We start from the raw sequence: 19,623 nt of genomic DNA on the forward strand, positions 1-19,623 counted from the left end.
AGCTTACATCCTATCACACACATCAGTATACACACTGCGGTTCAGGAATAATATTCTGCTTCTAAGGACTCAAATTTTTTTTCGTTTCTTCCACATGGTGTGAAAAAAGCTGTCATTATTTCAAGAGATTGCCGTCTTCAGTTCATTTGTATAGCACATGTACAACCGAGTATTCGACAAACCAAACTGGTTCTCTTGTCCTGTGTTATGTTCATACTAGTCCTAAACACATGCTACAGAAGCTCTGTACAGCTTCATGAAGCACTAACTTCTAAGAACATAAACCTGCAACGGTTCAGCTGTACGATAACATACACAATTGTGAACATGAGTCCATAGAACCTGACTTGTACAGTGCTCTAGTCTTACTACCAACGTATTGGAACAAGAATTGGGCTAACTCTTTAACCGAGTCTCTGGTGGAAACGCTGGAGGGAGAATCTGCGTGTTATTTCAGAAAATCTTTAAAGCTTAAGATTACGATATTCATTTGGATCAGAATATATTAGATAAGTATAAGTAAGATCTAAAACAGGGTTGTTTGCCGCACTAGATTTGTACATTTTTATTCTCGCTAAAGAAAAAGTAGATTTATCGAAACATTTATGCCTTTAATCTCTGTTAATACAGCTATTACGCTACATTATCATAATAAACGCAAATAAGCAATATCAAATCAAGTCCAGCTTACCTGTACAATGTCGTGATATCGTCTGCTCTCTTCTTCGACAATCTTTTTCTCTCTATAGTTTTTGGCTCGACCCACCATGAACACGACGGCTATGTTGATGCCGAAAGCAGAAGAGTTAGCCCAGGTGCGTCTGGTGTCCCTTCGCTGGTCGACCCGGCTAATGGCCGAGTGAACATATGACACCACCTGCAGGTTGTCCCTTCTGCGGCAGAAGTCCTTCTCTTCGATCAAGAACCGGCGCGGGATATCTGCCGGCTTCCTCACTGGGGTCTTGAATGGGTTGCTGGGGATGTACGGCTGCCGGCAGGGCAAGGTACACAAACATAAACATGGCTGACGTTTGAGATGATTAGTAAAATGATAGAATTGGAGTATGTGTTGATATAATATATCAAGTTGTCGATTTAAGTCATCGATTGGTAGTTATTGCTCCCTAGAAATCTTAACTAATTACAATTAAGAATGACTGAAGGTTAAGAATTACAGCATTTTATTGTCTGTTCAATAAATGCGAAGGACGATAATTATTCTTGTTGTACAGAGCTTCTGTCATAGATTGCGTTATCAGTACCGTGTTTACGATTAGGTTGTGAAAAATCATATTAGACAAAGGATAACAGAGCTTCGAAACCGCGGAGTTACTATTCTACAATAAGCACAGTAATTTTTACGAAACAGCATTTGTTTTAGTCCCACAAAATAAAGTTACGCTGCTCTTTATCACTTTTAGTTGTGTAATCTTTTGTTAAAGTATTAGTTATTGCCTATTTGTGACAAAGAGAAGTGAACCAATACCAATATTATCCTGGTCGTTATGTACATAAAATGGTCCATCCTTTTGATAATATTCACTTTCCTTGTTCGTACTAAATACGCAATAAACTCCAGTTGTCAGTGATTCTACTGGAATGTTTCTGCTTATTCATCTTTATTTTCTTGATTTCTCGTTAAGTTTCCACTTAAGTTCCCCACCTTTTTCCACTCCAGCTCTAATTAGCCTTCATCCTAATTACTTAGCTTATGCAGGATCATATAAGTCGTAATGAGATCCCCTCTTTCCCTTCATAATTTCAAAAATGTAACGTAGTATTTTCAATCTCGCACTCTAGCTTAGATGCACCGATTCGGGCACTATCCACTTGCTAGTGTTTCTACCCTTTGTAACGTGTGTACATGCTTATTTGAACAGGGGTTCACAAAAATGCATTTCATTTTTGTATCGATCTCATATATATGAACCATATGTGTTTTAAGTATGTCTGTTCATGAACCTCAATATCATTCTTGTTTATATCATGAGTTTACATAAGAACGACAGACACCAGGAAGCCTAATTGGCCCATGGCTGGGTTGTCTGGTAGAAAAAAAAAAAAAAAAAAGTTTAACATGAAAACGTAATTCCGCTGTGCAGTTTACATTCATTTTTTATTATACTTTGTCGCTGTCTCCCGAGTCAGCGAGGTAGCGCAAGGAAACTGAAGAAAGAATGGCCCAACCCACCCATATACACGTGTATATACATACACGTCCACACACGCACCTATACATACCTATAAATCTCAACGTATACATATATATACACACACAGACTTATACATATATACACATGTACACAATTCATACTGTCTGCCCTTATTCATTCCCGTCGCAGCCCTGCCACACATGAAATAACCCTCTCCCCCCGCATGTGCGCGAGGTAGCGCTAGGAAAAGACAACAAAGGCCCCATTCGTTCACACTCAGTCTCTAGCTGTCATGTATAATGCACCGAAACCACAGCTCCCTTTCCACATCCAGGCTCCACAGAACTTCCCATGGTTTACCCCAGACGCTTCACATGCCCTGGTTCAATCCATCGACAGCACATCGACCCCGGTATACCACATCGTTCCAATTCACTCTATTCCTTGCACGCCTTTCACCCTCCTGCATGTTCAGGCCCCGATCACTCAAAATCTTTTTCACTCCATCTTTCCACCTCCAATTTGGTCTCCCACGTCTCGTTCCCTCCACCTCTGACACATATATCTTCTTTGTCAATCTTTCCTCACTCATTCTCTCCATGTGACCAAACCATTTAAAAACACCCGCTTCTGCTCTCTCAACCACACTCTTTTTATTACCACACATCTTTCTTACCCTATTATTACTTACTCGATCAAACCACCTCACACCACATATTGTCCTCAAACATCTCATTTCCAGCACATCCATCCTCCTCAGCACAACTTTATCTATAGCCCACGCCTCGCAACCATATAACATTGTTGGAACCACTATTCCTTCAAACATACCCATTTTTTGCTTTCCAAGGTAACGTTCTCGACTTCCACACATTCTTCAAGGCTCCCAGACCTTTCGTCCCCTCCCCCACCCTATGATTCACTTCCGCTTTCATGGTTGCATCCGCTGCCAAATCCACTCCCAGATATCTAAAATACTTCACTTCCTCCAGTTTTTCTCCATTCAAACTTACCTCCCAATTGCCTTGTATCTCAACCCGACTGTACCTAATAACCTTGCTCTTATTCACATTTACTCTTAACTTTCTTCTTTCACACACTTTACCAAACTCAGTCACTAGCTTCTGCAGTTTCTCACACGAATCAGCGACCAGCGCTGTATCATCAGCGAACAACAACTGACTCACTTCCCAAGCTCTCTCATCCACAACAGACTGCATACTTGCCCCTCTTTCCAAAACTCTTGCATTCACCTCCATAACAACCCCATCCATGAACAAATTAAACAACCATGGAGACATCACGCACCCCTGCCGCAAACCTACATTCACTCAGAACCAATCACTTTCCTCTCTTCCTACACGTACACATGCCTTTTCACTGCTTCTTACAACTTGCCTCCCACACCATATACTCTCAATACCTTCCACAGATCATCTCTATCAACTCTATCATATGCCTTCTCCAGATCCATAAAAGCTACATACGAATCCATTTGCTTTTCTAAGTATTTCTCACATATATTCTTCAAAGCAAACACCTGATCCACATATCCTCTACCACTTCTGAAACCACACTGCTCTTCCCAATCTGATGCTCTGTATATGCCTTCACCCTCTCAATCAATACCCTCCCATATAATTTCCCAGGAATACTCAACAAACTTATACCTCTGTAATTTGAGCACTCACTTTTATCCCCTTTGCCTTTGTACAATGGCACTATGCAAGCATTCCGCCAATCCTCAGGCACCTCACCATGAGTCATACATACATTAAATAACCTTACCAACCAGTCAACAATACAGTCACCCCCATTTTTTAATGAATTCCACTGCAATACCATCCAAACCCGCTGCCTTGCAGGCTTTCATCTTCCACAAAGCTTTTACTACCTCTTCTCTGTTTACCAAATCATTCTCCCTAAACCTCTCACTTTGCACATCACCTCGACCAAAACACCCTATATCTGCCACTCTATCATCAAACACATTCAACAAACCCTCAAAATACTCACTCCATCTCCTTCTCACATCACCACTACTTGTTATCACCTCCCCATTAGCCCCCTTCACTGACGTTTCTATTTGTTCCTTTGTCTTACGCACTTTATTTTCCTCCTTCTAAAACATCTTATTCCTTCTAAAATTTAATGATACTCTCTCACCCCAACTTTCATTGACCTCTTTTTCACCTCTTACACCTTTCTCTTGACCTCCTGCCTCTTTCTTTTATACATCTCCCAGTCATTTCATTATATCCCTGGAAAAATCGTCCAAATGCCTCTCTCTTCTCTTTCACTAATAATCTTACTTCTTCATCCCACCACTCACTACCCTTTCTAATCTGCCCACCTCCCACGTTTCTCATGCCACAAGCATCTTTTGCGCAAGCTATCACTACTTCCCTAAATACACCCCATTCCTCCCCCACTTCCCTTACTTCCTTTGTTGTCACCTTTTTCCATTTTGTACTCAGTCTCTCCTGATACTTCCTCACACAAGTCTCCTTCCCAAGCTCACTTACTCTCACCACTCACTTCACCCCAACATTCTCTCTTCTTTTCTGAAAACCTCTACAAATCTTCACCTTCGCCTCTACAAGATAGTGATCAGACATCCCTCCAGTTGCACCTCTCTGCACATTAACACCTAAAAGTCTCTCTTTCGCGCGCCCATCAATTAACACGTAATCCAATAACGCTCTCTCGTTCCATCTCTCATACTTACATACGTATACTTATGTATATCTCTCTTTTATACCAGGTATTCCCTATCACTAGTCCTTCTTCAGCACATAAATCTACAAGCTCTTCACTATTTCCACTTACAACATTGAACACCCTATATATATATATATATATATATATATATATATATATATATATATATATATATATATATATATATAAAGGGGAGTAGGGGAGGAATGGGATGTATTTAGGGAAGCAGTTATGGCTTGCGCAAAAGATGCTTGCAGCATTAGAAGCGTGGACGGTGGGCAGATTAGAAAGGGTAGTGAGTGGTGGAATGAAGAAGTAAGATTATTAGTGAAAGAGAAGAGAGAGGCATTCGGACGATTTTTGCAGGGATGTAGTGGGAATGACTGGGAGAGGTATAAAAGAAAGAGGCAGGAGTTCAAGAGAAAGGTGCAAGAGGTGAAAAAGAGGGAAAATGAAAGTTGGAGTGAGAGAGTATCATTTAATTTTAGGGAGAATATAAAGATGTTTTGGAAGGAGGAAAATATAGTATGTAAGACAAGCGAAGAAATGGGAACATCGGTGAATGGGGTTAATGGAGAGGTAATGACAAGTAGTGGTGAAGTGAGAGGGAGATGGAGTGAGTATTTTGAAGGTTTGTTGAATGTGTTTGATGATAGAGTGACAGATATAGGGTGTTTTGGTCGAGGTGGTGTACGAAGTGAGAGGGATCAGGAAGAATGGTTTGATAAACAGAGAAGAGGTACTGAAAGCTTTGCGGAAGTTAAAAGCCGGCACGGCGGCGGGTTTGGATGGTATTGCAGCGGAATTGATTAAAAAAGGGGGTGACTATGTTGTTGACTGGTTGGTAAGGATATTCAGTGTATGTACGGTTCATGGTGAAGCGCCTGAGGATTGGCGGAATGCATGCATAGTGCCACTGTACAAAGGCAAAAGGGATAAAGGTGAGTGTTCAAATTACACAGCTATAAATCTGTTGAGTATTCTTAGGAATTTATATGGGAGGGTATTGGTTGAGAGGGTAAAGGTATGTACAGAGCATCAGATTGGGAAGAGCAATGTGGTTTCAGAAGTGGTAGAGGATGTATGGATCGGGTGTTTGCTTTGAAGAATGTGTGCGAGAAATACTTAGGAAAACGGATGGAATTATATGTAGTATTTATGGATCTGAAGAAGGCATATGATAGAGTTGATAGAGATGCTTTGTGGAAGGTATTTATATGGTTTGGAAGGTAAGTTGCTAGAAGCAGTGAAACGTTTTTATCACGGATGTAAGGCATGTGTACGAGCAGGAAGAGAGGAGAGTGATTGGTTCCCAGTGAATGTCGGTGTGAGGCAAGGATGCGTGATCTCTCAGTGGCTGTTTAATTTGTTTATGGATGGGGTTGATAGGGAGGTGAATGCAAGGGTTTTGGAGAGAAGGGCAAGTATGCAGTCTGTTGTGGATGAGAGGGCTTGGGAAGTGAGTCAGTTGTTGTTCGCTGATGATACAGCGCTGGTGGCTGATTCGGGTGAGAAACTGCAGAAGCTGGTGACTGAGTTTGGTGAAGTGTGTGAAAGAAGAAAGCTGAGAGTAAATGTGAATAAGAGCAAGGGTATTGGGTTCAGTAAGGTTGAGGGACTAGTTAATTGCGAGGTAAGTTTGAGTGTAGAAAAACTGAAGGAAGTGAAGTGTTTTAGATATATGGAAGTGGATTTGGCAGTGGATGGAACCATGGAAGCGGAAGTGAGTCACGTGGGGGGGGGGAGGGGAAGTTTTGGAAGCATTGAAGAATGTATGGAAGGCAAGAACGTGATCTCGGAAAAAAATGGGTTTGTTTGAAGGAATAATGGTTCCAACAATGTTATATGGTTGCGAGGCATGGGCTATAGATAGATTGCGCGGAGGGTGGATTGGTTGGAAATGAAATGTTTGAGAACAAGTAAGTAATAATAGGGTAAGATATATGTGTGGTAATAAAAAGAGTGTGGTTGAGAGAGCAGAAGAGGGTGTATTGAAATGGTTTGGTCACATGGAGGGAATGAGTGAAGAAAGATTGACAAAGAGGATATATGTGCCAGAGGTGGAGGGAACGAGGAGAAGTGGGCGACCAAATTGAAAATGGAAGGACGGAGTGAAAAAGATTTCTAGCGATCGGGGCCTGAACATACATACAGGAGGGTGAAAGGCGTGCAAGGAATAGAGTGAATTGGAATGATGTGGTATACCGGGGTCGACGTGTTGTCAACGGATTGAACCAGAGCATGTGAAACGTCAAGGGTAAACCATGGAAAGTTTTGTGGGGCCTGGATGTGGAAAGGGAGCTGTGGTTTTGGTGCATTACACATGACAGCTAGAGATTGAGTGTGAACGAATGTGGCTTTTGTTGTCGTTTCCTGGCGCTACCTCGCGCGCACGCAGGGGGAGGGGAGTGTAATTTCATGTGTGGCGGGGTGGCAGCAGAATGAATGAAGGCAGCATGTATGAATATGTACATGTGTATATATGTATATGTCTGTGTATGTATATGTATGAATACGTTGAGATGTATAGGTATGTACATGTGCGTGTGTGGGCGTGTATGAATATACATGTGTATTTGGGTGGGTTGGGCCATTCATTCGTCTTCCTTGCGCTACCTCGCTAACGCGGGAGACAGTGTCAAAGTATAACATATATATATATATATATATATATATATATATATATATATATATGAACTTTTCGTGTTTCATTTTCCCCGTGGACTCATAGGAATATATATATATATATATATATATATATATATATATATATATATATATATATATATATATATGTGTGTATATGTATATATATATATATATATATATATATATATATATATATATTTATTCCCTGGGGATAGGGGAGAAAGAATACTTCCCACGTATTCCCTGCGTGTCGTAGAAGGCGACTAAAAGGTAAGGGAGCGGGGGGCTGGAAATCCTCCCCTCTTTTTTTTTTTTTTTTTTTTTTTTTTTTTTTTTTTTTCCAAAAGAAGGAACAAAGAAGAGGTCCAGGTGAGGATATTCCCTCAAAGGCCCAGTCCTCTGTTCTTAACGCTACCTCGCTATCGCGGGAAATAGCGAATAGTATGAAAAAAAAAAAAAAAAAAAAAAAAAAAAATATATATATATATATATATATATATATATATATATATATATATATATATATATATATATATATATCACTGACTCCCTGCTGCTGTACATTAGCCTTCTAGTGTCCCCGTTACCGCTGTCGTTTATACAGTTTATATCCGGCGTTTTTCTCAGGGTATATCTGAATTAAAAGAATATTTGTCTAAACGACTTTTGAAGGTATTAATAGTCTTAGCATTCACCGCGTCTGGCGGTAACTTATTCCGGTGCTCAACACACCTATAGATAAAGAAGCTTTTTCCCACGTCCGTACAACATCTTTTAGCTTTGAGTTAAGATTCATTTTTCCTGGTAACCGCATTTTCTTGTATTTCGAAAAGATGTTCGTGATTTACGTTATCGAACTCGTTCAGAATTTTGAACACCTGGATTAAGTCGCCACGAATTCTGCGCTTTTTGAGGGAGAAGAGATCCAATAGTTTTTAGTCTCTTCGTATGCCAGATTTCTAAGGGATGGGATCAGTTTTGTCGCGCGTCTTTGTAATTGCTGTATTTTTTCCTCTTTTTCTATAGTTTTGGGACCAAAACTAGACTGCACATTCAAAGTGTGGTCTTACTAGAGAAATAGAAAGTGTGAAATTGCTTCTAATGTCTTGTGATCTATGTTCTTGGCTATGAAAACCTAACATTTGGTTGCCTTTTTTTTACTTGCTGCTTGACACTGTTTTGTGTGCTTTAGATTGTTGCTATTGACAACTCCAAGGTCATTTTCTTCATTTACTTTAATGAGAGTTTCCGAATTGTTTGTAGTCGTAACGTATATTCTTGTCTCTAAAGTGCGTAACTTTGCACTTGTCTACATTAAACTTCATTTGTCATCTGTCTTACCACTCTGCTAGTAAGTTAAGATCTCTTTGAATCATTTCGCAGGCCCGCCTGTTTACAGCTCTACCTCCTAGTTTAGTATCGTCAGCAGATTTGGTGATCTTTGATAGGAGACCGAGTTCTAAGTCATTAATGTGTATCATGAAAAGAATTAGGCCTAGGACCGACCCCTGTGGCACACCACTCCTTATGTCGAGCCAATCTGAGGCTTCGCCGCTTAATGCTACACACTGCTTTCTTCCAGTAAGCCAGTCTCTGATCCATGTACAGAGTTTTTCACCGATCCCGTGTGCCTAAAGTTTATGTAAAAGTCTCTTGTGAGGTACTTCATCGAAAGCCTTTTGGTTTTATAGTCATAATGAAATACCAAAATCTTTGCCACAGTATGATTCATCTGAACTTTCCTCAGATTATAATTGATAGCTCCACAGAGGTCGTTCTGTTCCCCTCCTGATTCTTAATCAAAAGACCCATTTTTCAAACTTCGTCAACCACCTCTCCTGCCAGTCTGTTAAAGCATCCTTCTGTAGTACTTCACAGTCACTCACATCCCCAAATCTGGCAGTTATTTTTGTATCATCTGTAGACATTCTAATGCGTGATCTAATTTACTATGGTCGGTCATAAACATAAACGAAGAATGCAAATCCCACGGGGGATCCATATAACTCTCGGCTAGGCTTCCTTCCATGAAGAAGGGCTTCCCTTACCACTGATCTCATCACTCGTTCATTTCATTATCTCCTAGTCCACCCTTCCACCTGCCCAGTGATGTTTGTCTAATTTTCCGAATGACCTTAATGGACCATGGTATTGTACGCCTTTGCAACATCCAAATGAATATATTCCACCCAGTCCTTCTCTCTGTATCATGTAAACTTTTTCAAAGAAGACTATCAGTTAATAATGCATTCTCTCACCTCTAAATCCAAACTGTTCATCATTCAGAAATTTGATGTAATCATCATGTTTTGATGTATTTGGTCATTTTCATTCCTTTCTGTATTTTACAAATTATTCCAGTCAGCGACATCAATCTATGGCTCAGAGGACCATATCGATGTCTTACCTTGTGTTTCCTTTTGTGCTGGAACTTTTCCACATTCCCAATCCCATACAACAGTCCCCGTTGCCAACCACTTTTCTAATATGATTTTTTTAAAAGCCATCAGATTCCGTCTCACTCTACTTCAGTACCTATGAGGGTGCTTTTTAAAACCATCAAATTCCGTCCCACTCTACTTCAGTACCTTCATGACGGTACTTTATATATTCTTGAGGATTTCGTCTCATTCATTTTCTTCTACACTTTATCGATATTTTCTTCTGCAGTAACCGTATCATATCCAACCTTTGTCCATTCGGTTTACCTTACCTTCCACCTCCTGATGTTCTCTACAGACTAGACTGACTAAAATCTATTACTTCCCCTATTTCTCCCATCTAAATTTTTCTTATCAGCCACCGTACTCCCACCAACTGTGTTCAGTAATTCATTATACCCTAATAAAATTAGTAAACATTTTTGGATGATTCTTAATTGTATTAGCTAGTTGTTCCTCTCGTTTTCTCATTCTCTCTTAATCGGTACGTAATCATATCTGGCTAATGTTTACCAAATCTTATCTGGCTAATCTTCACCTTCCATAAGATAGTGTACCAGATTTAGCCCTCCTGTATACCAGATCTTCTCTACCTTCTCCATATCAAGTTTCTCTTCTGTTTAAGCTTCATAATCTGTCAAACCAAGTCTTGTTACCTCCAACCTTCTCTCGTGGTACTTTTTTGTCAACAATCCGCGCCTCTTCATAGCTCTCACATAATCTACCTAACACTGGATGCCCACCCTCTCGCCGTCCTCTTTACTCAGAACGTTTTCATAATTCTTACCAGTTAGGAGCTAACGTATTTCCGTACAACGACACCAACAGTATTGTTTCCTCTTATTTTCTTTAAGTATACGGCCTCTTGCAGTAATGTATTCCTCCACCCGCTGGCGGCTCATACATTCTCTAGCTCCCGTGGTGTCTGTGTAAAAACCAAATCCAATGCAGATGGATCTGGTTGGACCCTAAATATAATCGGATGTGTGAACCTAGGACACATTGTTCACCCTAAAGTATAACGAAGAACGTTACCTTCACCATTGATCTAATTCGCAATATTACTAATGATTGAGATATATCGAGAGCATCACATCGCTGTATGTACTCTCCCCTGTCCATGAAATACTTCTAAAGCAAGAATATTTTGTCCCTGGATCTTCCCCCCCCCCCCCCCATCCTTGAATTTGACTAGACTAGAAGCCTAGAAATGCTTTCTGCATGGAACCATCAAACCTTCGTGTGAATAAAAGCTCCTTATATTTGCTATAATGGTTTACTCCACTCCTGTCACGCGACAAGGGCCCGATCATGTATCCAAATCATTTAACTACATTAATTCCATCAGTCACCGTAATTTTTGTTACTTTACGGTTGTTTTACTGTGTTTAAAGGTAAAATGTAAACGAGTTGCAATACAAAGTTAACAGGATTCAGACATATGGTCATGTCATAATGGGTATACATAGAAAATGTTACGTTACGGGCTACTGATTCATAAAGGGAAAACTTAAGGATAAATTTGCATAAGTAAAATAATGTAGGATTCCTGGTAGATTTGTAACTCCTGACAAGGGAAACTTTATAGTTTGATAACTACGTTAGTGAATATAGTTACCACAAGATGTCATGAGCGAATTTGTGACAGAATGTAAAGTTACGTTGTTGCTGTAGTCCATTTGGTGTCAACATTTGATTAGTTCTGGCATAAGTCGATCTTTGTAAGTACGTTAGTACAAGTAGGATTGTAAAGCCATTTGAATTATGTTTACAAATAAAAGAGCAAAGTTTTTGTTTTATAAGTGCAGTAATGATAAAGTTTTACGGTTATGTAGGAATGCAGTCATACAAACTTAAATAGTATAATCTTTTACTTCAATGGGAATTGCATTTATATATGTACAAAATCCCTTTCTTGAGCAGACAGATGGAACATTTTTTTAAAAAGTGGTCATCAGTTACCGACATGAGATGCGTGTTTTTCCACAACGTGTTTCCAGCAGATTAGGCATACTTGTATTCTCAAATTAAAATGGATCAGCATGTGATATATGTGAAATGATATACATAATACAACCATAGCTTAGTTAAAATCATTAACATCATATGTTAAACACTTACCAGATCGGAACTATTGTGAGAAACAATTACTTCCTTCACATCACTGCTGTCGTAGTAATAATCTAGATCGTAATAACTGGTGACAACGTCTTCGAATAAGATACTGAGGAAGTTGATCAGCAGAAAAACCAGTATTACCATGAGCAGCACGATGGCTCCTGAAAGAAAATTAGTCAGGTGATTTCTAGCAGACAGGTCAGAGTTAACTATATATGCTGGACGCCAGCAGTGCTTCGCTATCATCCATCGTACTTTTATGGCTCGATCATTGTGCTCTTTTTTTTCTGCGTCCAAAGTGATTTTTTTTTTCATACTCGATCGCCGTTTCCCGCGTCAGCGAGCTAGCGCCGGGAAACAGACGAAGAAGCACACACACGCGCGCGCTAGCTTATCCCAGGTACTTATTTCATCGACCATCCGTTAAAGGAAGATGAATAGCTGGGTGGAATGTAGGCCGGGGTTTGAACCTATGCTGGTTTTATCCCAGGCGGCCCATGCATACGTAAAGATCAACATCACTAAACGTTGTACCACATAGGTTCATGTGCGTGAATGATATCTTTGAGAACTATATGAGGTGTCTGTGTGTGTAGTAGGGGGGGGGGGTTATTGCGTGAGTAATACTGAGGTAAGAGAGAAGTGTGGCAATAAGAAGAGAATGGTTTGGGTAGCTGAAGAGGGTGTGCTGATACTGAAAGAATGAGTGAGGAGAGGATAATACAGAGGATATGTGTCTCAGAAGTGGTGGGGGCAACGAGGGAGAGAACAGAGTGGAGATAGAAAGATGGAGCGAAAAATGTTTTGTGTACTTGGGACCTGAATATGCAGGTGAGTGAAAGGCGTGTACGGGATAGAGTGAATTGGATTGAGGGAGGCTACATGCTGTCAGTAGACTGGACCAGGGCATGTAAAGCAGTTGGGGTTGGGGCCTGGTTATGGTTAGAGGTCTTTGGTTTCCATGCGATACATATATCATAGAAAATAGTGAGAGCGCTTGAAGCCTTTCTTTGCTTCTGGCGCTACCTCGCTAATGCTGGAAACGACCAAGATGAGAAGAAAGGAGGGATGGGGATTATGTTTGAGGAAAGAAACCTGGATGTTCTGGCTCTGAGTGAAACGAAGCTCAAGGGTAAAGGGATCGGTTTAGGAAAGTCTTGGGAGTAAAGTGAGGGGTTGGTGAAAGGACAAGAGCTAAGGAAGGAGTAGCAGTACTCCTGAAGCAGGAGTTGTGGTAGTATGTAATAGAGTATAAGAAAGTAAATTCTAGATTGATGTGGGTAAAACTGAGAGCGGATGGAGAGAGAGGGGTGATTAATGGTGCTTATGCACCTGGTAGTGAGAAAAAAGATCATGAGAGGCAAGTGTTTTGGGAGCAGCTGAGTGAGTGTGTCAGCAGCTTTGATGCACGAGACTGGATTTTAGTGTTGGGTGATTTAAATGCGAAGATGAATAATGTGGCAGTTCAGGGTATAATTGGTGTATATTGGGTATTCAGTGTTGTGAATGGAAATGGTGAAGAGCTTGTAGATTTGTGTGCTGAAAAATGACTGGTGATTGGGAATACCTGGTTTAAAGAAAGAGATATACATAAATATACGCATATGAGTAGGAGAGATGGTCAAAGGGCATTATTGGATACGTGTTAATTGATAGACGTGTAAAAGTGAAACTTTTCGGTGCTAATGTGCTAAGAGGGGCAGCTGGAGGGAATTGTGATCACAATTTTGTGAAGGCGAAGGTGAAGATTTGTAGAGGTTTTCAAAAATGAAGAGACAATGTTGGGGAGAAGAGAGTGGTGAGAGTAAGTGAGCTTGGAAAGGAGACTTGTGTGAGGAAGTATCAGGAGAGATTGAGTGTAGAATGGCAAAAGGTGAGAGCAAATGACGTGAGGGGAGTGGATGAGGAATGGGATGTATTTTAGGGAAGCAGTGATGGGATGTGCAAAAGATGCGTGTGGCATTAGAAAGGTGGGAGGTGAGCAGATTAGAAAGGGTAGTGCGGGGTGGGATGAAGAAGTAAAGTTGTTAGTGAAAAAAGAAAAGAGAGGCATTAGGACGATACTTACAAAGAATGAGTGCAAATGAGTGGGAGATATATAAAAGAGGCAGCAGGAGGTCAAGAGGAAGGTATTAGGGTTGAAAAAAAGAGGGGCAAATAAGGATTGGGGTGAGAGAGTATCATTAAGACAAGAGAACAAATGGGAATATTGGTGAAAAGGGCAAGTGGGGAGGTAGTAACAGGTAGTAATGAAGTGAGAAGATGGAGTGAGTATTTTGAAGGTTTGTTGAATGTGTTTGATGATAGAGTGGCATATATAGAGTGTTTTGGTAGGAGTGTGTGCGAAGTGAGAGAGCCAGGGAGAATGGTTTGGTTGAGTAAAGGTAGTGAAAGCTTTGCGGAAGATGAAATCCGGCGAGGTTTAGATGGTATTGTAGTAGAATTTATTAAGAAAGGGGGTGACTGTGTTGTTGATTGGTTGGTAAGGATATTCAGTGTACGTATGGATCATGGTAAAGTGCCTGAGGATTGGCGGAATGCATATTCAAACTACAGATGCATACGTTTGTTGAGTATTCCTGGGAAATTATATGGGAGGGTATTGATTGAGAGTGTGAAGGCATGTACAGAGCATCAGAGTGGGGAAGAGCTGTGTGGTTTCAGAAGTGGTAGAGGATGTGTTTATCAGGTGTTTACTTTGAAGAATGTGTGTGAGAAATACTTCGTAAAACAGATGGATTTGTATGTAGCATTTATGGATCTGGAGAAGGCATATGCTATGGTTAATGGAAATCCTTTTTGGAAGGTCTTAAGAGTATATCGTGTGGGAGGTAAGTTGCTAGAAGCAATGAAAAGTTTTTACCAAGGATGTACGGCATGTGTACGAGTAGGAAGAGAGGAGAGTGATTGGTTCCCAGTGGTCAGTTTGCGTGTGTGATATCACCATGGTTGTTTAATTTGTTTATGGATGGGGTGGTTAGGGAGATAATACAAGAGTTTTGGAGAGAGAGAGAGAGAGAGAGAGAGAGAGAGAGAGAGAGAGAGAGAGAGAGAGAGAGAGACAGACAGACAGACAGACAGACAGACAGAGACAGAGAGGTGAGTATGTAGTCTATTGGTATGTGAGGGACTGGGAAGTAAATCAGTTGTTGTTCGCCTATGATACAGCTCTGGTGACTGATTCGAGTGAGAAACTGCAGAAGTTGGTAACTAAGTTTGGAAAAGTATGTGAAAGGAAAAAGTTGAAAGTAAATGTGAATAAGAGCAAGCTTATTAGATTCAGTGGGACCGAGGGATAAGTTACTTGGGATGTACGTTTGAATTGAGAATAATTGGAGGAAGTGAAGTGGACTTAGCAGCAAATGGAACCATGGAAGCGGAAGTGTCACTGGGTCGGGGTGGGGGCGAAGGTTCTGGGAGCGATGCAGAATGTGTGGAAGGAGAGAGAGTTATCTCGAAGAGCAAAAGTGGGAATGTTTAAAGGAATAGTTGTTCCAACAATATTATATGGTTGCGAGGCATTGGCTACAGATAGGGTTGAACGGATCAGGGTGGATGTGTTGGAAATGAGATGTTTGAGGGTACTTTGTGGTGTAAGGTGGTTTGATCGAGTAATTGATAAAAAAGTAAGAGAGATGTGTGGAAATAGGGTGGTTGAGAGGACAGAAGAGGGTGTGTTGAAAGGGTTTGGACATATGGAGAGAATGCGAGAGGAAAGATTAACAAAGAGGATATATGAGTCAGAGTTGGAGGGAACATGGAGAGGCGGGAGACCAAACTGGAGATGGAAGGATGGAGTGAAAAAGATTTTGAGTGATCGGGGCCTGAACATACGGGAGGGTGAGAGGCATGCAAGGAATAAAGTGAATTGGAACAATGTGGTAAACCGGGGTCGACATGCTGTCAATGGACTGACCCAGGGCATGTGAAAGTTTTGTGGTGCCTGGATGTAGATAGGGAGATGTTGTTTCGGTGCATTACATATGACAGCTAGAGGGGGCGAAGGTTCTGGGAGCGTTGAAGAATGTGAGGAAGGCGAGAACGTTATCTCGGAGAGCAAAGGTAGGTTTGTTTGAAGGAATAGTAGTTCCAACAATGTTGTATGGTTGTGAGGCATGGGCTATAGATAGGTTTGTGCGGAGGAGGGTAGCTGTGTTGGAAATGAGATGTTTGAGAACAATATGTGATGTGAGGTGGTTTTATCGAGTAAGTAATAATAGGGTAAGAGAGATGTGTGGTAATAAAAAGAGTGTGGTTGAGAGAGCAGAAGAGGGTGTTTTGAAATGGTTTGGTCACATGGAGAGAATGAGTGAGGAAAGATTGACAAAGAGGATATATGTGTCAGAGGTGGAGGGAACGAGGAGAAGTGGGAGACCAAATTAGAGGTGGAAGGATGGAGTGAAAAAGATTTTGAGCGATTGGGGCCTGACCATACAAGAGGTTGAAAGGCATGCAAGGAATAGAGTGAATTGCAATGATGTGGTATACCGGGGTCGACGTGCTGTCAATGGGTTGAACCAGGGCATGTGAAGCGTCTGGGGTAAACCATGGAAAGTTGTGTGGGGCCTGGATGTGGAAAGGGAGATGTGGTTTCGGTGTTTTACACATGACAACTAGAGACTGAGTGTGGACGAATGTGGCCTTTGTTGTCTTTTCCTAGCGCTAGATGGCTCGCACGCGGGGGGATGGGGGTGCAGTTTCATGTGTGGAGAGGTGGCGGCGAGAATGGATGAAGGCAGCATGTATGAATATGTATATGTACATGTGTATGTGGGTGGATTAGGTCATTCTTTCGTCTGTTTCCTTGTGCTACCTCGCTAACGCGGGAGACAGCGACAAAGTATAATAGATGAATGAATTATATATATATATATATATATATATATATATATATATATATATATATATATATATATATATATTTATTTATTTATTTTGCTTTGTCGCTGTCTCCCGCGTTTGCGAGGTAGCGCAAGGAAACAGACGAAAGAAATGGCCCAACCCGCCCCCATACACATGTATATACATACACGTCCACACACGCAAATATACATACCTATACATCTCAATGTACACATATATATACACACACAGACACCAACATATATACCCATGCACACAATTCACACTGTCTGCCTTTATTCATTTCCATCGCCACCTCGCCACACATGGAATACCATCCCCCTCCCCCCTCATGTGTGCGAGGTAGCGCTAGGAAAAGACAACATAGGCCCCATTCGTTCACACTCAGTCTCTAGCTGTCATGCAATAATGCCCGATGGATCTGGAGAAGGCATATGATAGAGTTGATAGAGATGCTCTGTGGAAGGTATTAAGAATATATGGTGTGGGAGGCAAGTTGTTAGAAGCAGTGAAAAGTTTTTATCGAGGATGTAAGGCATGTGTACGTGTAGGAAGAGAGGAAAGTGATTGGTTCTCAGTGAATGTAGGTTTGCGGCAGGGGTGTGTGATGTCTCCATGGTTGTTTAATTTGTTTATGGATGGGGTTGTTAGGGAGGTGAATGCAAGAGTTTTGGAAAGAGGGGCAAGTATGAAGTCTGTTGGGGATGAGAGAGCTTGGGAAGTGAGTCAATTGTTGTTCGCTGATGATACAGCGCTGGTGGCTGATTCATGTGAGAAACTGCAGAAGCTGGTGACTGAGTTTGGTAAAGTGTGTGAAAGAAGAAAGTTAAGAGTAAATGTGAATAAGAGCAAGGTTATTAGGTACAGTAGGGTTGAGGGTCAAGTCAATTGGGAGGTGAGTTTGAATGGAGAAAAACTGGAGGAAGTGAAGTGTTTTAGATATCTGGGAGTGGACCTGGCAGCGGATGGAATCATGGAAGCGGAAGTGGATCATAGGGTGGGGGAGGGGGCGAAAATTCTGGGAGCCTTGAAGAATGTGTGGAAGTCGAGAACATTATCTCGGAAAGCAAAAATGAGTATGTTTGAAGGAATAGTGGTTCCAACAATGTTGTATGGTTGCGAGGCGTGGGCTATGGATAGAGTTGTGCGCAGGAGGATGGATGTGCTGGAAATGAGATGTTTGAGGACAATGTGTGGTGTGAGGTGGTTTGATCGAGTAAGTAACGTAAGGGTAAGAGAGATGTGTGGAAATAAAAAGAGCGTGGTTGAGAGAGCAGAAGAGGGTGTTTTGAAATGGTTTGGGCACATGGAGAGAATGAGTGAGGAAAGATTGACCAAGAGGATATATGTGTCGGAGGTGGAGGGAACGAGGAGAAGAGGGAGACCAAATTGGAGGTGTAAAGATGGAGTGAAAAAGATTTTGTGTGATCGGGGCCTGAACATGCAGGAGGGTGAAAGGAGGGCAAGGAATAGAGTGAATTGGAGCGATGTGGTATACCGGGGTTGACGTGCTGTCAGTGGATTGAATCGGGGCATGTGAAGCGTCTAGGGTAAACCATGGAAAGCTGTGTAGGTATGTATATTTTGCGTGTGTGGACGTATGTATATACATGTGTATGGGGGTGGGTTGGGCCATTTCTTTCGTCTGTTTCCTTGCGCTACCTCGCAAACGCAGGAGACAGCGACAAAGCAAAAAAAAAAAAAAAAAAAAATTATATATATATATATATATATATATATGAAAGCCGGCAAGGCAGCAGGTTTGGATGGTATTGCAGTGGAATTTATTAAAAAAGGGGGTGACTGTATTGTTGACTGGTTGGTAAGGTTATTTAATGTATGTATGACTCATGGTGAGGTGCCTGAGGATTGGCGGAATGCGTGCATAGTGCCATTGTACAAAGGCAAAGGGGATAAGAGTGAGTGCTCAAATTACAGAGGTATAAGTTTGTTGAGTATTCCTGGTAAATTATATGGGAGGGTATTGATTGAGAGGGTGAAGGCATGTACAGAGCATCAGATTGGGGAAGAGCAGTGCGGTTTCAGAAGTGGTAGAGGATGTGTGGATCAGGTGTTTGCTTTGAAGAATGTATGTGAGAAATACTTAGAAAAGCAAATGGATTTGTATGTAGCATTTATGGATCTGGAGAAGGCATATGATAGAGTTGATAGGGATGCTCTGTGGAAGGTATTAAGAATATATGGTGTGGGAGGCAAGTTGTTAGAAGCAGTGAAAAGTTTTTATCGAGGATGTAAGGCATGTGTACGTGTAGGAAGAGAGGAAAGTGATTGGTTCTCAGTGAATGTAGGTTTGCGGCAGGGGTGTGTGATGTCTCCATGGTTGTTTAATTTGTTTATGGATGGGGTTGTAAGGGAGGTAAATGCAAGAGTCCTGGAAAGAGGGGCAAGTATGAAGTCTGTTGGGGATGAGAGAGCTTGGGAAGTGAGTCAGTTGTTGTTCGCTGATGATACAGCGCTGGTGGCTGATTCATGTGAGAAACTGCAGAAGCTGGTGACTGAGTTTGGTAAAGTGTGTGGAAGAAGAAAGTTGAGAGTAAATGTGAATAAGAGCAAGGTTATTAGGTACAGTAGGGGTGAGGGTCAAGTCAATTGGGAGGTGAGTTTGAATGGAGAAAAACTGGAGGAAGTGAAGTGTTTTAGATATCTGGGAGTGGATC

General features: G+C 41.3%; 1 protein-coding gene across 2 annotated transcripts in view; it reads right to left on the reverse strand.

Moving 5' to 3' along the window:
* The window catches only part of LOC139750850 (beta-1,3-galactosyltransferase 2-like), a 33,940-nt gene that overhangs the window by 7,391 nt on the left and 6,926 nt on the right, over positions 1–19,623 (reverse strand). For both annotated transcript variants that reach the window (XM_071665642.1, XM_071665641.1), the window contains exons 2-3: positions 12,086–12,243; positions 692–988 (exon numbers count right to left, since the gene is read on the reverse strand). In XM_071665642.1, coding sequence (XP_071521743.1) covers positions 692–988; positions 12,086–12,243 — 455 coding nt within the window. The remainder of the gene's footprint in view (positions 1–691; positions 989–12,085; positions 12,244–19,623) is intronic.

This window comes from Panulirus ornatus, chromosome 10, assembly GCF_036320965.1.
Source record: "Panulirus ornatus isolate Po-2019 chromosome 10, ASM3632096v1, whole genome shotgun sequence".
NCBI classification, from domain to species: Eukaryota; Metazoa; Arthropoda; class Malacostraca; order Decapoda; family Palinuridae; genus Panulirus; species Panulirus ornatus.